The 25316-nt window shown below is 42.5% G+C and overlaps 1 protein-coding gene across 6 annotated transcripts in view; it reads left to right on the forward strand.

Moving 5' to 3' along the window:
* Positions 1–25316, forward strand: part of LOC122798227 (probable 2-ketogluconate reductase) — a 609788-nt gene that overhangs the window by 188599 nt on the left and 395873 nt on the right. For 2 of the 6 annotated variants that reach the window (XM_044067004.1, XM_044067003.1), the window contains exon 2: positions 20861–21149. The exons of the other annotated variants lie outside the window; for them this stretch is intronic. In XM_044067004.1, coding sequence (XP_043922939.1) covers positions 21135–21149 — 15 coding nt within the window. In that variant the 5' untranslated portion in view covers positions 20861–21134. The remainder of the gene's footprint in view (positions 1–20860; positions 21150–25316) is intronic. 6 annotated transcript variants of the gene reach the window in all.

A 25316-nucleotide genomic window follows, 5' to 3' on the forward strand; every position in this document is an offset into this window, starting at 1 on the left:
ATCCCATCCTCCTGGCCTCCAGGGGTGCAGAGATAAGGCCACCGTGTTGTCTCACACCCGGGGCTGGCCGGAGGAGTTGGCTGACAGTGCAGGCGGGCCGAGGGCCACCCTGGAAAGGCAGGTCTGCGATCCCATCCTCTGGCCTCCAGTGGTGTGGAGATAAGGCCACCATGGCATCTCTCTCCCAGGGCCATCCATGGGCAGTTGCTTGGCCTCTGGTCTTCCACCTGGCACCGTGGGAATGCCCCCCTTCAAATGGCACCACTCAGGGGGCAAGGGACCACATGACAGGAGGTTTGAAGTGAAACATGTTCATCAGCACCTTGCAACATGGGGGATAGAGCCAGACAAAGGTGGCAAAATGGGCAGAGACTCCAGAACACTGGGCCATCTCCTGTGCAAGTTTGAAAGCCCTATGTGGAGGGCAAAGGGCAGAACTGGCATCACAGAAGTCTGGATGAGGGACTAACTGAGACCTTGTGGCCCTGCAGAGTTTCACGAGGCTGAGAAGGATTGGAGGGAAGCTCCCCTGAGAGGCTCAGAGAGCACAGTTGACACAGAACAATTTGGCAGCCTTCAGGAGATAACTAACCTGGGAAAAGAGCTCTCCTGCCTTGGTAGAAGTGAAAACCCAGAGGGGGTCCCTCCTCATGGAAGTCTGGAAGGGAGAGAGGGGCAGAAAATGGCTGGGCTGGGAGAGCTCCTGCATGTGTGACTGGGGTCCAGACCACAGCCCCCTCTGGGACAGAAGTCTGGGAGGGGGTGAGAGGTGTAAAATGGATGGGGAGGAAGTCCTGCCCAGGTGAGAGGGTCCGGATCATCCCCCCCTCCAGGTGGAAGTCCTTAAGGGAGCTACTGGCAGAAGGCTGTGGGGCCAGGACAACTCCTGCCCGGATAAGTGGGGGGCAGGTGGAGACCCCACAGTGGAAGTCCTAAAGGGAGCAACTGGTGGGAGTCTGCAGGGTGAGGAGAGCTCCTGCCCAGGTGAAAGGGAGCAGGCGGACCCCCTGCAAATGAAGTCCTCAAGAGAGTGACCGGTGGGAGTCTGTGGGGCCCAGAGAGCACCTGCTGGGCAAGGGGAAGATGTTCAACCTTGCTCAGTACCCGACTGCATACCTGAAATGTCACAAAGTCCCCAGAATGGCTCTGGACCAGAAAGGAGGGGGGCACAGAAGTCCCAATGAGAGCAAACCTGCCCCTCAATGGCTGACGGGAGTTCCACGAGGGTGGCCGGGATCAGAGGGAGGTTCCCCTGAGAGAATCCAAGGGCACCAGGACACAGCACAGCTTGGCAATCTGCAGGGGATATGGGGAAGACGGGGACCGTGGGGCTTTGGACCAGAAAGGAGGGGGGACTCGGAAGTCCCGATGAGGGTGGACCTGCCACCTGGTGGCTGAGGGGAGTTCCCCAGCACTGGCCAGGATTGGAAGGAGGCTTCTCTGAGAGGGTCTGAAGGTACGGGTGACACGGCATGGTTTGGCAGCCTCCAGGAGATATGTAACCCAAGAAAAAAGCCCTCCTGCCCGGGTAGAAGTGGAAGCCCGGAGGGTGTCCATCCTGATGGAAGTCCAGAAGGGGGAGAGAAGCGGAAAGTGGCCAGGCAGGGAGCGGTCCTGCCTGGGTGAGAGGGTTTGGATTGTGCCCCCAGGTGGAAGCCTTAAGGGAGTCTATGGTGGGGGGGCTGCAAGCCACCCCTAGTGGGAGGGGACAAGCGGAGCTCCCCATGATGAAGTCCTGAAGGAAGCGTCTGGCGGATGACTGTGAGGCTCAGAGAGCTCCTGCCCAGGTGAGACGGGGACAGGCAGAGCTCCCCACAATGGAAGTTCTTCAGGGAGCTTCTAGTGTGGAGGCTGCATGCCGCCCCTGGTAGTAACCCAGATGAGTATTATATTGTTGCCACGGGAAGTGGGCTGTAGAGAATCAAATGTGATAATAATGATGGACTGATTAGCATAGTTACTTCAATCACACATACATATAACATAATTACTTCAAGAAAATATGTAAATGTTTTCTACGATGGTGTACAAAAATGCATATTTAGTTCAACAGTAATGACACCAGTGTTAATGCTGCTAAGTGAAGCAACATGAGACATGGTAAAAAATAAAGTAAATTATGACTGCAAAATAAAATATCATCATTAAATATCCAAAGGCAATGGAAGACAGCCATATAAGCTGACCAGCATGTACTGACAGAGTCAGACAAGCATAGACCATAACTCACCTCTAAAGGGAATACAGAGCCAGAAAAGCCTGTTCTATAACAAATCAAATTCTAAATGGCATGTCTGGTCACTCCAGGAATATCAATGTACCACTTTATACCTTGCCAGTCCAACACATTATTTAATGCAACACTCTGCTTTATAGCTTTTAGACAAGCTATATTAAAAGACTTGACAAAACATGCAATTCCTTGCTAGGAGAATCATAGAGCTGGAAGAACAATTCAGAAAGGCTTCTGGAACTGTTAATACATTCTGTTTTTTTAATGGTTAGTTGCATATAGTCTCTACCTGATCTATAATGCATTGTCTGGTACAGTACTGTGTGCAAATCTATGTCTGGAATTAAAATTGTAAATCTGAATCCATGACTGACCTTCATTGCTGGGAGCAAACATAAAATTCAGGCACCTAATACTAAAGATGAATAATATTAACCGAAAAAGTAACATTTACTTTAACTATTATCTCCTAGGATTCTTCTTACAATCAGAAAACATAAGTCATCAACTTCCATCAAAAATCATCTTGATAGGTATATAGGAAGTGGGAACAATCAGCACAGGGTCTGGGTAATTGTACTATGTTTTTAAAGGTCACTAGATCATTAACTTGACAGCTCAACCTAACAAACCTATAACAGTAGGAGAGTAGGGGGCTATAGAGGCATACAGCCACATCACATTTCAGTGTCTGTGTAGTACTAAACTATGATTGTCAGTACTGGGTTAGGAGGACAAAAAATAACTAATCTGACTTTGTTAGCTGTCACTATCCTAAATCAAGTGCACATTGTACATCATAAATGATAACTGTAACATGTGCTGAGGTGTCATTGCTGTGACAAGGGGATCAAAGGTCTAGTAACCCACCTATCCAGATTTGCTCACTGACATTTCATAAGCAGAACTGGATAGACTGTGTCACATTGTCAGGAGAGAGAAGAAGACGCTTATTGCAAAAAAAATTTGCTGCACTGTGCTTTGATCATCATCCACTCACCTATTAGGGCTACAGATAGCACCAAAAGAGAGTGAGAGAGAGTGAGAGAGAGTGAGAGTGAGAGAGAGAGAGAGAGAGAGAGAGAAACCACTGAGGTTTCTTATGGGAGGAGGGTTTGCTTATGTATATATAGAAGGTGTTCCACCAGTGTTGAGTTCTAAAATGCAGTACGGCCATGACAAAGGTTCCCATGGAGCAGTTGTATGTAGAGTGTCATGCAAGAAAAGGAAAGTTCATCAACACTCAGTGTCTGTTGTTCTAAAAGTGTATTAGTTCTGGTTTAAGCACTTGGGTTTCAGGCCAGCTATTTTACATTAAGAAGGTTCATGGTCTGCACTCTTGTGGGAGGAGAGGCTGGACTCTGACCTTCTGAGCTGGGAATTTCTGGTTAAAGGCTTATATTGCCTGCATATTTGAACTGTTTCTTACTGAAATTGGTACACCTTGTTTGCTGTAGCATAGACTAGATCCAGGCCTGCTGAATCTAGCTTTATTTGTATGCTGCTTGTTTGTTTGCTTATTTCCCTAAAATGCTAATTCCACCTAAAACGTGGCTTTTCAGCGCTTCTGTGGATCCCTAGTGATATCTGCATTCCTTACTGTACTTATTTCCTTGTTTCACTTGAAAGAAAGTTACTATTTGTCATTTTTGCATTTAAGTTACCTGAAACACATTGCATTTAAGTTACCTGGCACTTGCTCACTAAAGCAATTATATAAGTCAGCACTAAAATATTAAAATCACTACACCCTCACAAACTCCCCTTGAGTACCTCGTTCCCCATCGGCCCTTTTTTTTCAATTATTAAGGAATTCCCAATACTATTCTAGCATGTCCAAAGGTCAGTTGTCAATCTCCTCTCCGGTCCAGCTGGTGAATCTGGGAATCTTGAGGCAATGTTACAACTGCCTCATGTACACAGACAACCCTCTCCTCCTCCCAACAAATTCCAACACATGTGAGAGATGCAACCATATAGCCATACTGGAGGCTAAGCTCTCTCAACTCAGTACTGGCGAAACCAGTCAGGAGGAGAAGGAAACCACACTCACTACAATTCCAGTCTCACATAGACCTACCACGACAGCAAACCAAACACATAAACACACAAAAACATACTCGAGGCTCTAAATAAAAATCTGCCGAAGCAGCAGAGACCTCCCAAGCAGACCCGGAAGCAACCGCTAACCCAAAAGAAAACACGTGCAACACATAGCTCACAAAGCCAGTGTGCCGAACAGTCACAGCCCTTAAGGCTAAACAACACACCTGATACACTTGTAATAGGTGACTCTATCGTCAGGCACACTGGCGTCCCGCTCAACAGGCTGAACAAGGAGAAGGTCACGGTGAGCTGCCTGTCAGGCGCTAGGATCCGCCACATAACACAAGCACTCAGGTCACTCCAAGGCAAGTACAAATATGACTCAGTCATTGTCCATGCTGGTGTGAATGACCTGAGACGTACCTCCCTGGACTACATGAAAAGAGACATAGAGGAGCTCTCTGAGCATGTAGCCCAGGCCGGTATGACCCTGACCTTGAGTAGCATCTTACCCTCACCAATAATGATGCCACAATATGAAGACAAGATGATCAATTTCAACAATTGGCTTAAGTATTGGTGTTATTTAAAGGAGATCCAATGCCTGTCAGCCTGGGATGACATGCTCGACAAGCCACGATGCTTCGCTAGGGACGGCTTGCACCTGTCACCCCTGAGCTTTCAGATATTGGCAAAGGCTCTTGCTACCCCCATAGTGCCTTTTTTAGGCAAGGCTCAAAAGACAAAGCCACCTCCATAGGTATCACAAGGGATAAGAAACTAAGAGTAATGCTACTCAATGCCAGAAGTCTAAACCTCAAGATGCACGCACTCAAAACTCTCCTTAGCATGGAGAAAATCAATATCTGTGCAGTAACAGAAACCTGGTTCAAGGCTCCAGAGAGCACCCCAGCACTACCAGGTTATACCTCATACCATGCTTTTTGGCCCCAAAACTTGGACCGTACCACAAAAGGAGGAGGAGTATCAATATTCGTCAAAGATATCCACACCTCCAGGTTGGTGGCACAGCACGAAGCATCAGAGACTATCCATGTGTAACTAACAGTGGGTAAAACTGCCTTCCAGTTTATAGCCTGCTACAGACCACCCTCCCAAACCCAGGAATCCCACTCGGCCTTCCTGAGAACACTGGAAAATATGAAGGTCTCTCCAAACACCATTATATTGGGCGACTTCAACTACCCAAACATAGACTGGGAACATTACTCTAGCTCCAACACCCTAGCCCAAAGGTTCCTAGAATTTATAAACTCAAATGCTATAGAACAACTTGTTACCACTCCCACAAGAGGGGAAAAGATACTGGACCTGATCATCACCAACATGGGGACTCTATGCTCCAGACCAGAAGTGTATCCCTCACTGGTAAGATCAGACCATAAACTAATCTCACTGGATATTCACATCCCGACTACACCCCCTGCCCTGAAAACCACAGTGAAAAACTTCTCCAAAGCAAATTTCACACTCCTGAAAACCTAGGTGGAATCCTTCAAAGCCCCCGGGCCTGTGGAAAATACGGCCCAGACCGCAGAATCCTTTATAAACGCATTCTATGTACACCTTCAGGAATGCATGGATCATGCAATCCCAAATAAAACCAAGACCCAATCCTCCAAAGGCAGACGCCCTGTCTGGTGGACCCCAGCCATAAACAAACTATACAATAGAAGGAGGAAGCTACTACATGATAGAGCAAAATTCCAAAAGGGAAGGCATCTCTGATCAGTATTAGCAAAAACTACGGGCACTCATAAAATCGTCTAAGGCCAGCTTCGAGAGAAAAATTGCACAGGACACTAAGGATAATCACAAGGCTTTCTTTAGTTATGTTAGGAACCTGGGTGGGAATTCTCAGATATGCTCAGAATTAGTCCAAAATGACAAAAAATACACTGAACCCACAGACATTTCCAACATCCTAGCTGACAGGTTCAGCATAAACTCCCCCCCCCCACCAACAGGACAAAAATTTATCCCAGCAGAGTGCTGCCCCCCTGACATCTCAGATGCTCAGGTAAGAGCTGCCCTCTCCAAAGCAAAAAACATAGCATCAATGGGACCAGACGGTGTCCCGGGCTGTGTCCTACATGAACTCCAAGAAGAGCTAAACCCAAACATAAAACTACTGTTCAGTCTTAGCCTTACTACAGGATATGTACCCAAAGAGTGATGTACAGCAACAGTGGTCCCTCTCCACAAAGGTGGTGCCTCAACGGATCCTGGAAACTATCGCCCCATAAGCCTGACTAGCTTAGTCTGCAAAGCTATGGAAAAGATCATCATGGACCTCATAAATAAAGATATTGGGGACCTACTGGCATTGGATCCTACCCAGTTCGGCTTTGTTAAGGGCAGATCCTGCCTCTTAAACCTGGTTGATTTCTTTGAAACAGTCGCCAAGGCCATTGACGAGGGGAAGGTGGTCCACACAGCCTACCTGGACCTCGCAAAAGCCTTCGATACAATACCCCACTCGGGCATTATAGATAATCTCACCAGCTTAAATATAAACCCCTATGTCACTAGATGGGTTGCAAACTGGCTCAGGGACAGAACCCACATGGTTAGAATTGCTGGAGCCATGTCAGACTCCAAACCAGTTACAAGTGGCGTCCCACAAGGCTCAGTCCTGGGACCTCTCTTGTTCAGTATATATTTCTCGGAGGTACAGGCCAACATGGAAGGACTGTGGCTGACCAAGTTTGCAGATGACTGCAAACTGGGCGCCATAATCAACTCTCCAGCTGACACAAGCATCCTCCAAAAGGGTCTCATAGAAACAGACAACTGGTGCCAGAGCCATGGCCTCAAGCTAAACACCAAAAAGTGTATAGTCATCCCCTTTGGCAAAAACAAAGTGCCCACAAATTACCACATAGGTGGTAATCCATTAAGTACAGAAGAAGTAATTAGGGACCTGGGGACCCAAGTTGATAGCAATCTCTCATTTGACAACCACGTGGCCAAAGTGGTTAGAAAAACATTTTATATAGCCCACCTAATCATGAAGGGATTCACATCTAGATCAGGGGAGGTCATCGTGCCTCTTTACTCATCCCTCATCATGCCCATAATTGAGTACAATGCTCCTTTCAGAATGTACCTTACCAGATACCTGCAGCAACTGGAAAGACCCCAAAAGTACCTCACCAAGAGGATCATAGGGCTCAAACAGATGCCATATGCTGCCTGGTTAAAGAAACTCCAGCTCTACTCAGTGGCATACCACCTGCTCAGAGGCGATCTGTGCCTGACGTATAAAGCCATGTCCAACCCGGAATTAATGGACATGCTGCACCTCAGAAAATCCAAATCCCATCGAGATACGCACTCGAGAGACTTGAACCTCAGCACTGAAATAAATAGGACATGCTGGAGGGACAGATTCATAACCCAGAGGCTCCCTTCACTCTGGAATAAAATCCCAGTCCAGGTTAGGCAGAGTCCCTCATTGACTCTCTTCAAGAGAAATCTTGATGAGTGGATGGGAGATTGTAGGTTTACCCCGGGTATCACTTCTGTGTCACAGTTAGACAGAGGCACAGTATACTAACCTCGAAAAAGGGCATAGCAAAATTAATTTAAAATGGGTGGCGAAAGCCAAACACACTCTGGCTAGGCTTATAAATACCCTAGGGCAGATAGCCTAGTATGAACCTATGAACCTATAAAAAAGAAACATCTGAATACTCCTTCTAACACATACTGACAGCAAGTTTCCACACACCCAGACAAGTCTTACAAAAGTTACTAATGTTATTGTGGTGAAGAGGACTGAGCTACCTCCACTAACTGCGCACACACACACACACACACACACACACACACACACACACACACACACACACACACACACACACACACACACACACACATACACACACACACACCTTAAACACTTCTCATTGCTTGGGCAATTGCTGGACACCGACTCTTTAGTTTTATTCCTGCACCGGTACCTCCCAAACAAACTTTAATATATTGTTGGACAACTGCGGCTTGTCCATACTGCTAACTCTAACCACAGTACAGAGACACACACACACACACACACACACACACACACACACACACACACACACACACACACACACACACACACACACACACACACACACACACACACACACACACACACACACACACACACACACACACACACACACACACACACACATGCACGCATGCACCTTAAACACTTCTCATTGCCTGGGCAATTGCTGGACACTGACTCTTCAGTTTCTTTCCTGCACCGGTACCTCCCAGACAAACTTTAATATATTGTTGGACAACTGTGGCTTGTCCATACTGCTAACTATAACCACAATACACAGACACAGACACACACACACACACACACACACACACACACACACACACACACACACACACACACACACACACACACAAGAACTCTAAACACTTATTGCCTGGGCAATTGCTGGACACTGACTCTTCAATTTCATTCCTGCACCAGTACCTTCCAAACCAACTTAAATATACTGTTGGACAACTGCGACTTGTCCATACTGCTAACTCTAACCACAACACACACACACACACACACACACACACACACACACACACACACACACACACACACACACACACACACACACACACACATGCACACCACTTTATTCACATTCATAAACATAATGCAAAAGGAACTTTACTAAAATCCATCAAAAAGTTCCTGGACAACTGACTACAAGATCTCTCTTAAGTGGAATTTATTTATATATAGTGCAATATTATACAACTAGTGTTCCTAGTGCAGAAACAATATTTATTACAAGCAATTTTATTTTCCTTATTTTCATTTATCACCCCCTCTCTGAACATTTAAAATAAAACCTACAAAGAGGCATAAACTACACCCTAACACAACCAATACAGAAAGAAAGTATATAAAAATGCGTTAAAAGATTCAGTGACAGAATGAGCAAAATGAAACAAACCACATTCAGTAAACATTTTACTATCTAGCATTAAACAAAATCTGATCAAATCAACATTTAGAGGGCTGTATTGTTAAGCATTCAAAAAATAACTCTTTGAAGTAATAATTCACTACGTAGCTTTAATGGGAAAACATCACAGTAGTAGTGTTGCAGACTGACACATTTTTCACAATTGATCCTATTTCTTTTAACAACAGTTTCATCAACAAACATAAACTCAAACCCCCAATATACCATTAATTCCTTACTTGGTAACAACAGACCCCCTTCCTCAGACTACTCTACAAAAACTCCCTTAACTCCATCATTACTATTCAGCCTGTACCCACCTCTCTTATACTCAAACTCCTAAACAAACTCAAACTCTGCTCTCTTTCCACAGATAATCTTCCCCCAGAATATCTGCAACTATCAGCAAATGCAATTGCATATCCAATTAGCATTCTTGTAAATCTCTCTGTCTCAGAATGCTATGTCCCCCAGTTGTGGAAAAAATCTATTATTACGCTGTTACACAAAGGGGGAAATTCCCATGATCTCTCTAACTATCCCCCTATCTCTATACTTTCTCCATTATCAAAAATCTTAGAACAATGTGTTCAGACACAATTACTTAAACACCTTTCTGATAACGCTCTTCTTGCCCCCACCTAACATGGGTTCCATCCAGGGCATAGCACTATTAGAGCCCTGCTGTCATTCACTGATACTGTCAACAAAGCCTTGGATGCTGGTCGCCCTACTTCAGTAATCTTGCTGGATCTATCTAAGGTTTTCGACACAGTATCACATACTAAACTACTAAACCAACTATCAAAATTAGGATGCTCCCCCAAATCTCTCAACTGGGAACAGTCAGTAAGTTGGCATAATGTACAGTCTGATTATCAAGCAAACAACATAGAAGTCCCACAAGGATCCATTCTAGGGACACTACTCTTTAATACCTTCATCAATGATCCTCACAAAGCATCTCCACTAGGTAATCTCATCCAGTACGCCAATGATTTCACAATAATATCTACCTCCAATAATTTCTCAGACCTCCTTACACTAAGTTACACAAAATGCTTTCACATCGATCAAATCTTGGCTAAATAATGCACAGCTGCTGTTAAGCCCCCAAAAAACTAAACGTTTACTATTCTCTACTAAACCACCAGATATAGATTTCAAAATCTTTTCTAAAGAAAGTACAGAAATTGAAATAGTGAAAACAGCTAAATTGCTAGGCATGACAATAGATGACAAACTCACTTTTGAGCCACATATTCTCAATGCAATAAAGAAAACACACTTTAAATTAGGCAAACTTTATTATCACAAACTCTGCCTAGACAACCACACCAAAACAAAACTTGCCAGTACCTTACTCATCCCTTCCCTTCTATATGGTAATGCCATCTTTACTAACCTTCACTCAACCCGTAGTAATAAACGACAATCCTGCTATTATAAAATAGCTAAATTTGCCTCTGGAAAGCCTAACCACTCACACCATTGCCAAACTATTTCAGAAATGAATTGGTTGGAGTTTTCCCACCATCTCTATTATACCGAACTAACTTTAGCGCACAGACTAATTTTTAAACCCAACATCTGCCCAGTACTCAGCTCCATCCTACAAACTTATACTCCTACACAAACACTAAGATCCTCATGCAAACAGCTGTTAACCATAAGCAAACCCAACAAAAGAGCTGGACAATGCCAGTACTCCCATATCATTGCTAAACTTTGGAATTCCTTACCCTCTCACATAACTCAAATTGACTGTATAAAAAAAACTATACATCAGCACTAAAATCACATTACCTAAATAACCCCTCCTGCCCATGCAAAACTAACAGGCCACCTTAAAATTGTTCCTTAATTAATTCTTGTATGTGAAATGTCTAATAGCAGGATCTGTAACTTCTGTCTTGTACACAGTTATTTAAATGTTTGCACTAATGTACACTGTAAATGGTACTGTTGCATATCTCTGCTATTTACACATGTAACTTTCTTTGCCTGTATATTGTGATCCTAAATCTTTAATAATGTAAACTCTATACTGTTCTGAATTGCATATCTCTGCTTTTATACATGTAACTTCATTTATACTTATGTTAAATTGGTCTCTTTCTTTCTTTCGGCTTTTCCCGGTTAGGGGTCGCCACAGCGGAACTCCAGTCCGCTAATGATTGGCAGTAGATTTTTACGTGCTGGCTTGCCAGGCCTAACACACAACCTTCAATGAAGGAATGCCCATTCACGCATGTCGACACACAGAAGACGCTCTAACTGAGAATCGAACATGCAACGTCTAACTGTGAGGCGACAACGCTACCGCAGGACCACCACTGCAGTATAGTATTCTTTGTAATACTTTGTGGAGCTTTTCTCCATGGGTATCCACTGAAAATGCGCTTTTGACCCAGTGGACTTTTCCAGTAAACAAATATCAATGTTTGTTTGTCTTTTCGGCTTTTCCCGGTTAGGGGTCGCCACAGTGGAACTCCGGTCCGCTAATGATTGTCAGTAGATTTTTATGGTGCCGCGTTGCCAGCCTGATGCCCAACCTTCAGCGAAGGCACGCCCATTCACGCATTTCTTTCGGAGGCCAATCGACCACTGGGAGGACATGCAGACTCCACACTAAAGGCACTTCAGCCAAGAATCGAACAAGAGAACCTCTTGCTGTGAGGTAACAATGCTACCGCTGTACCACCACGGCTTAGTAAACAAATGTCAATAAATAAAATAAATAAATATAGATGAAAAACAATAGCACCATCCCATGTACAAACAACAATGTCTTCCATCTTTGAACATTCAACTAAGAAGCAATTGTTCTAGACAGACTCCTTTTACAGTTCACATGTAACTTTATATTGTTTAGACAGACTCCATTTTAAATCATATAACTTCCTTTCCATGAAACCAGATTCACGCACATATGCACTCAGAGCTGGATCATTATCAAATGGGACCCTAGGCAGGGTAACAGACCGAGACACCCTGCCATATCAGTATTCCATTACTTGGCCATTCTCCTCAATTACTTTAAAACACTGTTCAAACCTGTCAGTGTAAATATTATTTTCTTCTCTACTTTTGCAATGATCACGAAAATTTAGATTTAATTAAAAATTTCTCTCTCAGATTTTAAAGCAAAAAGACTGACAGCAATTTGCTAAACAAAACAAAACAGTTTCACGTTGAAAACAGACTTGGCATGAAAACTTCTCTTCCCTTGAAACTCACATTTATTGAAAATATATCTGGCAACCCATTAAACTTTAAGAGACTTGCTGGGATTCATACGTCATCTCTAGAAACATGGTTAATTAAATGTCAGCTAGTAGGAAAAAGCTAAAAAAAAGGTGATACTATTCCACCTTATACAGGAATCAGTATAAAAACCATGAAAGACTCAGCTTTCAGCATCAGGAAATGTAGTATCTTTTTATTTATTTAATTTTGTCGAATGGGGATGTCTGACTGATACGACAGACAATAGGAGGAGGATAAGGGAAGGCAAAACAGAAAGGATATAATAGCATTAGCCAGTATATCACTGGGCATACTGCAACAGAGAAACAAAAACGTTTCTGAAGCAGTATGTAGACAATGGGGTATACTTATGGTGATTTGAAGCAGCTATGGTTCCATGTTTTAAACACCTTTATTGAATGATTCCTTGTGACATAATCATAGGTTCATAGGTTCATAGGTTTATACTAGGCTATCTGCCCTAAGGCATTTATAAGCCTAGCCCAAAGTTTTGTGGCTTACGCCACCCCTTATGTTAAAAAATACTGTGCCCATTAGTTTGTTTTGCCTCTGTCCAGCAGTGACACAGAGATGATTCCCGGGGTAAACCTACGATCTCCCATCCACCGGTAGCCAGCGAGGTGCTCTGCCTCACATGGACCGGGATTTTATTCCACAGCATAGGGAGTCTCTGGGTGACAAATGTATCCCTCCAGCATGTCCTATTTATATCTGTGCTAAGGTTTAGGTCGCTTGCTCTAGTGGATCTGGTAGATTTGGATTTTTTGAGGTGGAGCATGTCCATTAATTCCGGGTTGGACATGGCCTTGTATGTCAGGCACAGGTCACCTCTGAGCAGACGGTATGCGACTGAATAGAGCTGGAGTTTCTTCAGTCTGGCAGCATATGACAGATTTTGGAGTCCCTTTATCCTTTTGGTGAGGAACTTTTGGGGTCTCTCCAATTGCTGCAGGTGTCGGGTGAGATACATCCTGAATGGGGCATTATACTCGATCATTGGTCTGATAAGTGAAGAGTACAGGGGAACAATGACCTCACATGATCTGGATGTGAATCCCTTCATGATCAGGTGGGCAATGTAGAAGGTCTTTCTAACCACTTTAGCAATGTGAGTGTCATAAGAAAGGCCACTGTCAACCTGGGTCCCCAGGTCCCTGATAACCTCTTCTGTGCTTAGTGGATTGCCACCTATATGGTAGCTTGGGGTTACCTTGTTTTTCCCGAAGGGTATGACTATACATTTTTTGGCATTAAACTTCAGGCCATGGCTCTGGCACCAGCTATCAGTTTCCGTGAGACCCCTCTGAAGGATATCTGTGTCCGATGTACTTTCCACTATGGTGCCCAGTTTGCAGTCATCTGCAAACTTTGTCAGCCATAGTCCTCCTATGTTTGCCTGTACTTCTGAGAAGTAGATGCCGAACAACAGGGGGCCAAGGACTGAGCCCTGTGGGACACCACTTGTGACCGGCTTGGAGTCTGACATGGCGCCAGCAACTCTAACCCTGTGGGTTCTCTCCTTTAGCCAGTCTGCAACCCATCTTGTGACATATGGGTTTACATTTAAGTTGGTAAGTTTCTCTGTAATACCCGAGTGGGGTATTGTGTCGAAAGCTTTTGCAAGGTCAAGGTAGGCTGTATGGACTGCCTTTCCCTCATCAATGGCCTTGGTGACTGTTTCAAAGAAGTCAACCAAGTTCAAAAGGCATGATCTGCCCTTGACAAAGCCAAACTGGGTCGGTCCAATGTCTGCAAGTCCCCTATGTCTTTGTTTATGAGTTCCATTATGATCCTCTCCATAGCTTTGCAGACCAGGCTTGTTAAGCTTATGGGGCGGTAATTACCAGGGTCTGTAGAGGCACCGCCTTTGTGGAGTGGGACCACAGTTGCCGTACGCCACTCATTGGGCATGTATCCTGTGGTAAGGCTAAGATTAAACAGATGCCTTATGTGCGGGTTTAGTTCATCATTGAGTTTGTGTAGCACACAGCCGGGGACACCATCCGGTCCCATTGATGCTGTGTTTTTAGCTTTAGAGAGAGCAGCTTTCACCTGCGCATTTGAGATGTCTGGGAGGCTACACTCCGCTGGGATAGTTATCTCACCTTTTGGGGGGAGGAGGGGGGTGAAGTTTGCACTGAACCTGTCTGCCAGTATGTTGGCAATGTCTGTGGGTTCAGTGATTTTTGTATCATTTTGGACTAATTCTGAGCATATCTGGGAGTTTCCACCCAGGTTTCTAACATAGCTGAAAAAGGCCTTATGATTGTCCTTTGAATCCATGGCAATTTTTCTCTCAAAATTGGCCTTAGTTGATTTTATGAGTGCTCATATTTTTTTTACTAATAATGATCAGGGGTGTCTTCTCTTTTATGGATTTTGCTCTGTCATGTAACAGCTTTCTCCTCTTATTGTAAAGTTTGTTTATGGCTGGGGTCCACCAGACTGGACGTTTGCCCTTGGTGGAAAGAGTCTTGGTTTTATTAGGGATTGCCTGATCCATGCAGTCCTGGAGGTGTTCGTAGAAGGCATTTGTAAGGGCTTCCGCAGCTTGGGTTGTGGTTTCCACTGCCTCGGGGGCCTTGAAGGATTCCACACCAGTCTTGAGTAGTGTGAAGTTTGCTTTAGAGAAGTTCTTCACTGTGGTCTTTTTTGTTTGGGGTGGGGCGGGATGTGGATTTCCAGTGAGATTAGTTTATGATCTGATCTCACCAATGAGGGATATACTTCCGGTGTGGAGCATTTTGTCCCCATGTTTGTGATGATAAGATCTAGTATATTTTCTCCTCTTGTGGGAACGGTGACTAGTTGTTCCATGGCATTTGAATTTATGAACTCCAGGAACCTTTGGGCTAGAAAGTTGGGGCTTGAGTAATGTTCCCAGTCTATATTCGGGTAGTTGAAGTCACCCAATATAATGGTGTTTGGAGATACATTTATACCCTCCAGTGTCTTCAGGAAGGCTGTGTGGGGTTCCTGAGTTCGAGAGGGTGGCCTGTAGCATGCTACAAATTGTAGAGCAGTTTTGCCTATGGTTAATTGCACCTGAATGGTTTCCGATGCTTCGTGCGTTGCCACCAACCTGGAGGTGTGGGTATCCTTGATGAATATGGATACACCCCCTCCTTTTGTGGTGTGGTCCGGGTTTTGGGGCTGGAACGCATGATATGAGGTAAAACCTGATAGTGCCAGGGTGCTCTCAGGAGCCGTGAACCAGGTTTCAGTCACAGCACAAACACCGATGTTCTCCATACTGAGAAGGGTCTCGAGTGCGTGCATTTTGAGATTTAGACTTCTGGCATTGAGCAGCATTACCCTTAGTTTCTTCCCATTTTTGTTTTCTAGGGTGGTAGGTTTAGAATTTGAGCCTTGCCTAAAAAATGCACTATGGGGGTGGCAAGAGCCTTAGCCAATATCCGGAATCCCAGGGGTGACAGGTGCAAGCCATCCCTTGCGAAGCAGCGTGTCTTGTCAAGCATGTCATCCCTAACATACCGCAAGAATTCACTTCAACTTTAAAAAAATTATATACCAATCCTTATACAAATCTAGTCATTAACAGGAATCTTTCAAAAAGAATTCAAATTAAAAATGGTACACGTCAAGGCTGTCCTTTATCTCCCTTGTTATTCAATTTGTATTTGGAACCTCTATTTTTGCACATTAAACAAAATATCTATCATAATGCTCCAAGGATCTATGGTACGAAGATCACAATGGCTGCTTTTGCAGATGATTTGAGTATTTATTGCACAACACCTGTTTCGGATACTAATAAAATATTAAAGGCAGTAGAAGAATTTGCAAAAATTTCCAATTATAAATTAAATTTAAAAAACTAAGATATTCCCATTAAAGACACCTACACCTTTTCACTATTACCATTAGTAGGGCAGGTAAAATCAGAAGAAAAATAAAATACTTAGGAGTGGTTTTCTCAACAGACAACAGAGATTTTTATCTCAATAATGTTAAGGTTATTTGGGAGCAGATAGTATCTGACTTGAAAAGATGGGATAATCTGAAATTACCAATAATGGCGAAGACTTCAATTATTAAAATGAATATACTTCCTAGATTACTATATATTTTTAGAGCATCACAAGTTCAAATCTCCAAAAAATTCTTCAAACAGCTTCATACAGAACTAGCTAGATTTCTATGGGAACCTAGAAAAGTTAGGATATCGTATGATAAATTGATGGCTCCAAAAATAGGGAGGTTGGATCTACCTAATTTGAAACATATTATTTAATAATAAACACCAATAGACTTTTAAGAATAATTAACTTTGATGGGTGTAACTCGAAATGGGTTCCCAAATGGCTGGTTCTTAATCATAAACATGTCAAGGAATTGGATATTAACTGCAAGGCATTACCTTTTTAAACAAAAATACTCTTAAAGTGTACTTCGTGTTGGAACATATCAAAACATATATAGTTTCAGTACAAAATCTCTTTAACTCATTAAACCTTTTGCAAAGTATGATAATTCTTCAACCATTTCACAAAAATCCAAATCTGAAAATTGGTAACCAGCTGATAGACCTTAAGAAATTCCCACTTATAATTAATTTAACCCTACTTGATTTATATCCTTTTTAGGTATCGATTCACAATATTTTAGAAGAGTTGAATCTCCCCAAATCGTATCTAATTATAATAAGACAATTAAAAGACCTATCAATAAGTTACCTTAGTAAAGGGAATGACATAATTAAAGAAGAAGATTTAAACATGTGTCTGAACTTATGGCAAACCCTTACACAGGAATGTAAATATATAACTGCAGCATATGGTTTGATTAAAGAAATAAAATATAATAATCAAATATTAATTTCCAAATACTGGAGAGAAATTGTTGACGATTGAAGAAAGTAAAATACTAAAAGCAATTCACTTAACCATAAAATCTGTGTCCCTTCAGAAGCTATTATTTACCCAATTGATGATATTTCATATCTCGCGTATGCTGCCTCACTTACATAAATTTAACTCAAAGAACTCACCAAAATGCCCATATTGTATAGATCAAACAGCCGACCTCCTACATATGTTTTGGAGTTGTAAATGTATTTTCAAACTCTGGAATTCCTTGAAACTTCAACTACAAAAAATGGGATATCAACATTCCACACTCTCCTGGGAATTTACGATTTTACATATTCCACCACCCAACTTGGAAAGAACCCAAAGAATTATACTAGTCAATATTTTTGTTGATGAAGTTATATATGGCTTCCAATTGGTTGAACCCTTTACAGACATCATGGCAAAATTTCAAGATAGTAGCCACCAAACATATTCTAGCACATAAATTTCTAATTAGTGATCATAAGAAAAATGTAAACAATACAAAAATATGGGAAGAAATCTTTAACATTGTATTAGCTTAAAGTTCCATTCCACTATTCGCTGGGAAAAACTGAATAACTGTTGAATTTTATTGAGATAAGTCTTATATGGTTACTAGTTCTTTTTTCTTCATTATTTTTTTTTTTAGAAGTGTATAGGTATGTATAATGATTCTATGTAACTGTTGGAAGCATTCATGTACGTATTGTAAGTAGTTGGTAGTACTGTATTAGTTGTTTGGAAAAAATAAAATAAAGAATTATTATTGAAAAAGCATGTCATCCCAGGCAGACAGACACTGGATCCCCTTTGACTGACACCAGAAATTAAGCCAATTGTTAAAGCTGATCATCTTGTCTCTATGTTGTGGCATCATTCTTGGTGAAGGAAGGATACTGCTCAGGGTCAGGGTCATAACTGCCTGGGCTACATAATCAGAGAGCTCCTCTATGTCTCTTTTCATGTAGTCCAGGGAGGTACGTCTCAGGTCGTTCACACCAGCATGGACAATGACTGTGTCATATTTGTACTTGCTGTGGAGTGACCCGAGTGCTTGTGTTATGTGGCGGATTCTAGCACCCGATAGGCAGCTTACTGTGACCCTCTCCTTGTTCAGCCTGGTGAGTGGGACGTCAGTGTGTCTGACTATGGAGTCACCTATGACAAGTATGTTTGGTGTTGTATTTGGCCTTAAGGGCTGTGACTGCTTTGCACACTGATTTTGTGGTTTATGTGTTGCCTGTGGTGTGTCATGAGGTGGCAGTTGCTTGTGTGTCTGCTTTGGAGGCCTCTGCTGTTTAGGTAAATTTTTGCTCAGAGCCTCCGAGTATGTCTTTGTGTGTTTATGTGTTTGATTCATTGTTGTGATAGCTTTATGTGAGACTGGTTTTGTAGTGTGTGTAGTTGCCTTCTCCTCCTGTCTGGTCTTGCCAGTCCTGAGTTGAGAGAGCTCAGCCTCCAGTTTGGCTAAATAGCTGCATCTCTCGCATGTATTTGTGTTATGTGGGAGGAGGAGAGGGTTGTCTGTGTACATGAGGCAATTGTAACATTGCCTCAATATTCCCAGATTCACCAACTGGACAGGAGAGGACACCAGCATCTGGCCCTTCGACATGCTAGAGAAATTAAGAAGTTAGGGATGTAACTGAATAAGAGAGGACTTAGTAAGGAAGTGGGTACTCCTGGGGGGGGGGGGTTTGCTAGTGAGGGACTTTGTATAATACAGAAGTGCTAAACCTGAAAAGAAGATGCTTTTAAGACAAGTGCTGAGCTTTTTTTTTTTTTTTTTTTTTTGAGGAAAAAAAAAAAAGCTTTTTAGGAACAAGTGCTGCGCTTTTTAGTTAAGGGATATACTGTTTAGATTACTAGTAGAGCAGTTCTAAGGGAAAAAATGAAGAACAGACTATGGAGCCAGAAAAAGTTTAACCTTGTTAAACCAGCGCTGCCCGATGCTGCTCTAGTGGCAACTCTGCGCTAAATCACGCTAAAGCGTGCTTGATAGCAGGGGCTGGAAAGAGCCAGGAATTGACCCAAAACGGACAATAAAACTACAGTTTCAAGTCAGTAACCGCTCATACGGGGGGCAGGGAAGCTGCTCAATGTTTTTCACTGCCACTGATCAACAGAGAGACTTTCCTTTAGCCCAAGCAAAAATGGCCTCACAGAAACTTACAAACAGTTCAGGAACAGCAAGCCTGTAACTGAACTTTTTTTAAATCTCAGAAAAGTGTGAAAAAAGCAAGATTTTTTTTTTTTTACTTACGTTTCTATAAAAGTAATCAAACCATATTATTAAGTTCACATTTACAAATGTTATGCATTACATATATTGTTATATGTCATATAATCAAAGCAACATTACATAAACTGTTCCTCCTCCAAAACATTTTTCTGCTTGTATTGTTCCCATAATTTCCATTTTTATGTATTTACTCCTATCCTTTTCTAAAGATCCAACTTCCTGTTCTTTTATCTCTGTTATAATACTCACTACTTCTAGAATAGTTGGTTTAGATTTTAATTTCCGTTTTCTACTAATTGCTTTTTTTGGCATTCACCAGATAAACACCTGCATCTTTGACCAGCTATACATACTCTGTATTGTCCCCACCTGCCAAGTTCAGCACTTATATCTGGCTAGGGGAAGAACTAGCTGAGCTGGGCAGCATTTAGTTGGGTAATCCATTTTGTTCAAATAATGTCCACTGTGGCTGCACTGGGCAGTTTCAACAGTCCCCATATAGTCTTGGTGTTCTAGGGTACAGACAACATAACTGATGCTTGTTGTTCTAGGCATACAGTGTTGTGCAACAGAACAGCAAGCCATGATAATAATAATAATAATAATAATAATAATAATAATTTTTCTCCTTTTGGCTTTTCCCGGCTAGTGGTCGCCACAGCAGATCACCTGTCCGCTTTTGATTGGGAGTAGAGTTTTACGGTGTCGAGTTGCCAGCCCGATGCCCAACCTTCCACAAAAGTTAATTATTATTATTATTATTATTATTATTATTATTATTATTATTAAACCAATAGCACTTGTGGTCAAACTCTGTACAAAGACTGCAAAGCAATGTTTAGCATTGAAGTCTGAATGGTAGGAGTGAAAACATGCTGTTACTAAATGACCTGATATAGTAATTCCTCTGCTCAAGCAAGATGTCTGTGGCAGGACAAACAGATGAGGCATTTTTGACATGAACTGGGGTTTTGCATCAACAGACCTTTTCTAAACAAAAAGAAGCATGAAATTCTAAGGTAAAGCATTACTGAATAACTCATATACTCAGTGATTTATCAGAAAATCAAAAATTTTATAAGGAACATGGTGAGATATCAAGCAAAGTCAGTGACATTTTGCAAAACCAGGGACAGTTGACATAGATATTGATATTGCCACAGCAAAATACACAGTAAAGCACTTTCTTTCTGTTGCTGTTTTTTTTTGTTAGCCCAAGCAAGGAGACTGATGAGAAAGTATCTGTGAAATAGCCAAGCTGCACTACCACAATCATGATCGGCAACTGAAAACAACAATTTCCTTTTAAATTTGCCTTAAAAGATATTTAAATTACAAGATTCATCGCCCGATGTCATACGTTCTGGTTTAGCTGACAACTTACAGATTCGTCTGTCATGGTTAAGCTATTTCATGGAGATATTGTCATTTGTCGGATTGTTCCAAGAAGAAAATTACACTGAAAATGAAAAAGAATACTCAGAAGCATGCAGCACCCACAGGTATGAGAGACAGATCACACAAAAACTGAGTCAGTTTCCACTCTCTAGAGGCTCCTTTATCTGTTTAAAACTTTCATTTAAAGGCTCACTGCTGCTTTTTTGTTGTGAGAAACATTTCTCCAGTTTGTTTCTAAGTAGTGTGGATATTTGTAGCATCGCCCATATTCAGCCTTGTGTTTAGGCCTAGTGTTTGTGGAGGCTGTGTGTCCGAACACATGTTCAAGGACATCTTGGTTTAGCCAAAACCATCAGGCATTTCAGTGAGAGTGGATTGTTTAAGGTCATTGGCTGATTGAGGTCACCTGGACTACAGCTTAGAGTAAGCACCTTATTGGTTCTTTTGAGCTTTTTTTTAAAAGTTGTCTCAGGTTTCAACTTTCTGTTACCCAAGAAGTTAAGTTTGTCAGTGTTTCTGCCATTTCACACTGAGCTGATCGAAGGAAGGACACTGAGCAAACTCGGATCTATAATATATAACATTAAGTATCCTGTTTTTTTTTGCTTATTTTTTCGAGTTATTTATAGAACTTTGTCTATTGTATACTTTTCTAGCTAGTTTCACTGCGTGTGAGGTATTAACTGGAAATTGTCCACTTTTATTAAGCATCTGTTTGGGTTGTTTGATTCTGATAACTTGTTTGCAGTTAAAAGCTTTCTCTAGAGGCTCTTTTATCTGTTTAAAACGTTCATTTAAAGGCTCACTGCTGCTTTTCTGCTGTGAGAAACAATTCTGCAGTTTGTTTCTAAGCAGTGTGGATATTGGTAGAATTGTCCATATTCAGGCTTGTGTTTGAGCCTAGTGTTTGTGGAGGCTGTGTGTCTGAACACATGTTCAGGGACATCTTGGTCTAGCCAAAGCCATCAGGCATTTCAGTGAGAGAGGATTGTTTAAGGTCATTGGCTGACTGAGGACACCTGGACTATAGCTTATAGTAAGCACCTCATTGGTTCTTTTGAGCTTTTTTTAAAGTTGTCTCAGGTTTCAACTTTCTGTTACCTAAGAAGATAAGTTTGTGAGTGTTTCTGCCATTTCACACTGAGCTAATCGAAGGAAGGACACTGAGCAAACTCGGATCTATAATATATAACATTAAGAATCCTGTTTTTTTTGCTTATTTTTTCGAGTTATTTATAGCACTTTGTCTACTGTATACTTTAGTTTCACTGTGTGTGAGGTATTAACTGGAAACTGTCCACTTTTATTAAGCATCTGTTTGGGTTGTTTGATTCTGAAAACTTGTTTGCAGTTAGAAATTTTTTCTAGAGGCTCCTTTATCTGTTTAAAACTTTCATTTAAAAGCTCACTGCTGCTTTTCTGCTGTGGGAAACATTTCTGCAGTTCGTTTCTCCCAGTCTAGTGTTATTACCTCATTCTACCTAATACAGTGAGAACACTTGAGAAGGCCAATCCACTTAGTTTTGGCTCCTCCTTTCTCTTTTTCCACTTAAAAAAAATTCTTAGCTTGTTTCCTGCCTTTCCTGTGGGTAGTCTAGTCTGGTAAAGATTTGCTGTGTCCAGGACTATTTGTGGGCTTCTGAACCCCCAAGCCTATCCGTGCTGGAGGGAAGCCTTCTAGCTTAATTTTGTTTCTTAGAACTAGCCATTTTTGTAGTTTCAGCACTCAAGTCTGTTTCTTTGAGCTCAGCACCTGTTCAGAACTCGTTGTAAGCACTAAATAAGCTATAAATTACTACAGCACTCAACTTTCCTCACTTGTCTAGATGAAAACAGTTTCTAGTACTTTACAAATAAGCACCTATCCAGGCATGTCTAAGGGTCAGATCCCAGTGTTTTCTCCTGTTTACCTGATGAATCTGGGCATCTTGGGGCAATGCAGCAATTGCCTCATGTACACAGACAACCCTCTCCTCCTACCACCCAATACTACAACCTGTGAGAGATGCACTTATATAGCCAAACTGGAAGCAAAGCTCTCTTCAACCAAGACTGGACTAGACAGTCAAGAGGAGGACGTAAACACTTGCACTATACCACACTCAGCACATAGTCCCTCAAAACCTACACCACCAAAACACACACATAGAAACACAAAACACACACCTATATTTGCGGAGGCTCTCAGTAAAAACCTGCCCAAGCAACAGGGACCTCCAAAGCAGAAACACAAGCAGCCTCCACCCCCCAACACAACCCAAATGACACATAGCCCACAAACTCAGTATGCCACTCAACCACAGCCCATAAGGCATAACAATGTACCCAACACTCTAGTCCTAGGTGACTCTATAGTCAGGCACACTGATATTCCACTCACCAGGCTAAACAAGGAGAAAGCTACTGTCAGCTGCCTGTTGGGTGACAGAATCCGCCACATAACACACGCACTCAAGTCACTCCACAGCAAGTACAAATATGACTCTGTCATTGTCCATATTGGTGAGAATGACCTTAGACGTACCTCCCTGGACTACATGAAAAGGGACATGGAGGAGCTGTCCGATCTTGTAGCCCAGGCAGGTATGACCCCAGCCCTAATTAGCATCCTGCCATCACCCAGAATGATACCACAGTTCAAGGACAAAATGATTGACTTCAACAATTGGCTAAGCTTTTGGTGTCATTCTAAGGGGATCCAGTATCTGTCTGCCTGGGATGACATGATCGGCAAATCACGATCCTTTGCCAGAGATGGCCTGCACCTGTCGCCCCTGGGATTCCGGATACTGACTAAGGCAAGGTTCAAATGACAAATTCACCACCATAACAGGTACAAGCAAGCAGAATCTGAGGGTATTGCTAATCAATGTTAGAAGTCTAAACCTCAAAATGCACTCACTCTAGGCACTCCTTAAAATGGAGAACATCGACGTCTGTGCAGTGACAGAGACCTGGTTCAAGGCTTCAGAGAGTACCCGTGCATTACCAGGCTATAATTCATACCACACCTTTCGGCCACCTAACCTGGACCAAAACACTAAAGGTGGAGGCATGTCTATATTCATTAAGGATAGCCACACCTCCAGGCTCATTGCTCAGCATAATGCATCTGAGATTATCCAAGTGCAACTAACTCTGAGCAAGGCCGCAATCCAAACTGTAGCTTGCTACAGATCCCCCATCATCCTCCAGCATTCCCACTCCTCATTTCTTGATACACTGGAAAATATTAGGGTACAACCTAATACCCTAATAATGGGTGATTTCAACTACCCCACCATTAACTGAGAAAACTACTCATGTACCAACTCTTGTGCTCAACGTTTTCTGAAATTCATAAATTCCAATGCCTTGGATCAACTTATTCACACCCCCACCAGGAGAAGCAATATCCTAGACCTGGTTATTACCAACATGGGCAACCGGTGCTCCACACCAGAGGTCAGTTCCTCATTGGTCAGATCCGACCACAAGCTAATCACCCTAGACATCCACATCCCTCCCCCATGCCCTATTAGGGATCTGCTCTGAGTTACAGCACAATGGCACTAAATATACAGAACCAACTGATATTGCCAACATCCTGGCAGATAGGCTCAGTGCTAACTTTACCCCCCCCCCATCCCCTAAAGGGCCCATCTCTATACCGGAAGAATGCAAAGTTTCTGTAATCACGGCTGCACAAGTAAAAAACACACTCTCCAAAACCAAGAACACAGCATCCACGGGACCTGACAACATCCCAGGCTGTGTTCTACATGAACTACAGAATGAACTGGCACCCCACCTAAGTACATGTTCAGTCATAGCCTCACCTCACGCTATGTGCCCACTGAATGGTGCACAGCAACGGTTATCCCACTCCACAAAGGGGAGTCACCATGGACCCCGGAAACTACCACCCTGTTAGCCTGACGAGCCTGGTTTGCAAGGCTATGGAACATATCATCATGGAACTTATAAACAATGACATTGGTAATCTCCAAACTCAGGACCCCACCCAGTTTGGGATGGTAAAAGGCAGATCATGTCTCCTAAACCTGATAGACTTCTTTGAAGCAGTCGCCAAAGCCGTAGATGAGGGTAAGGTGGTTCACACAGCCTATCTAGATCTCACCAAGGCTTTTGACACCATCCCCCATTCTGGAATTATAGATAAACTCACTAAACTAGGTATAAATCCCCATGTCACAAGATGGGTTGCCAACTGGCTCACTGACTGAACCCACACTGTGAAAGTAGTAGACTCCAAATCCAACTTCAGACCA

Source organism: Protopterus annectens, chromosome 3.part1, assembly GCF_019279795.1.
Source record: "Protopterus annectens isolate FY-2018-M chromosome 3.part1, PAN1.0, whole genome shotgun sequence".
Lineage (NCBI taxonomy): Eukaryota > Metazoa > Chordata > Ceratodontiformes > Protopteridae > Protopterus > Protopterus annectens.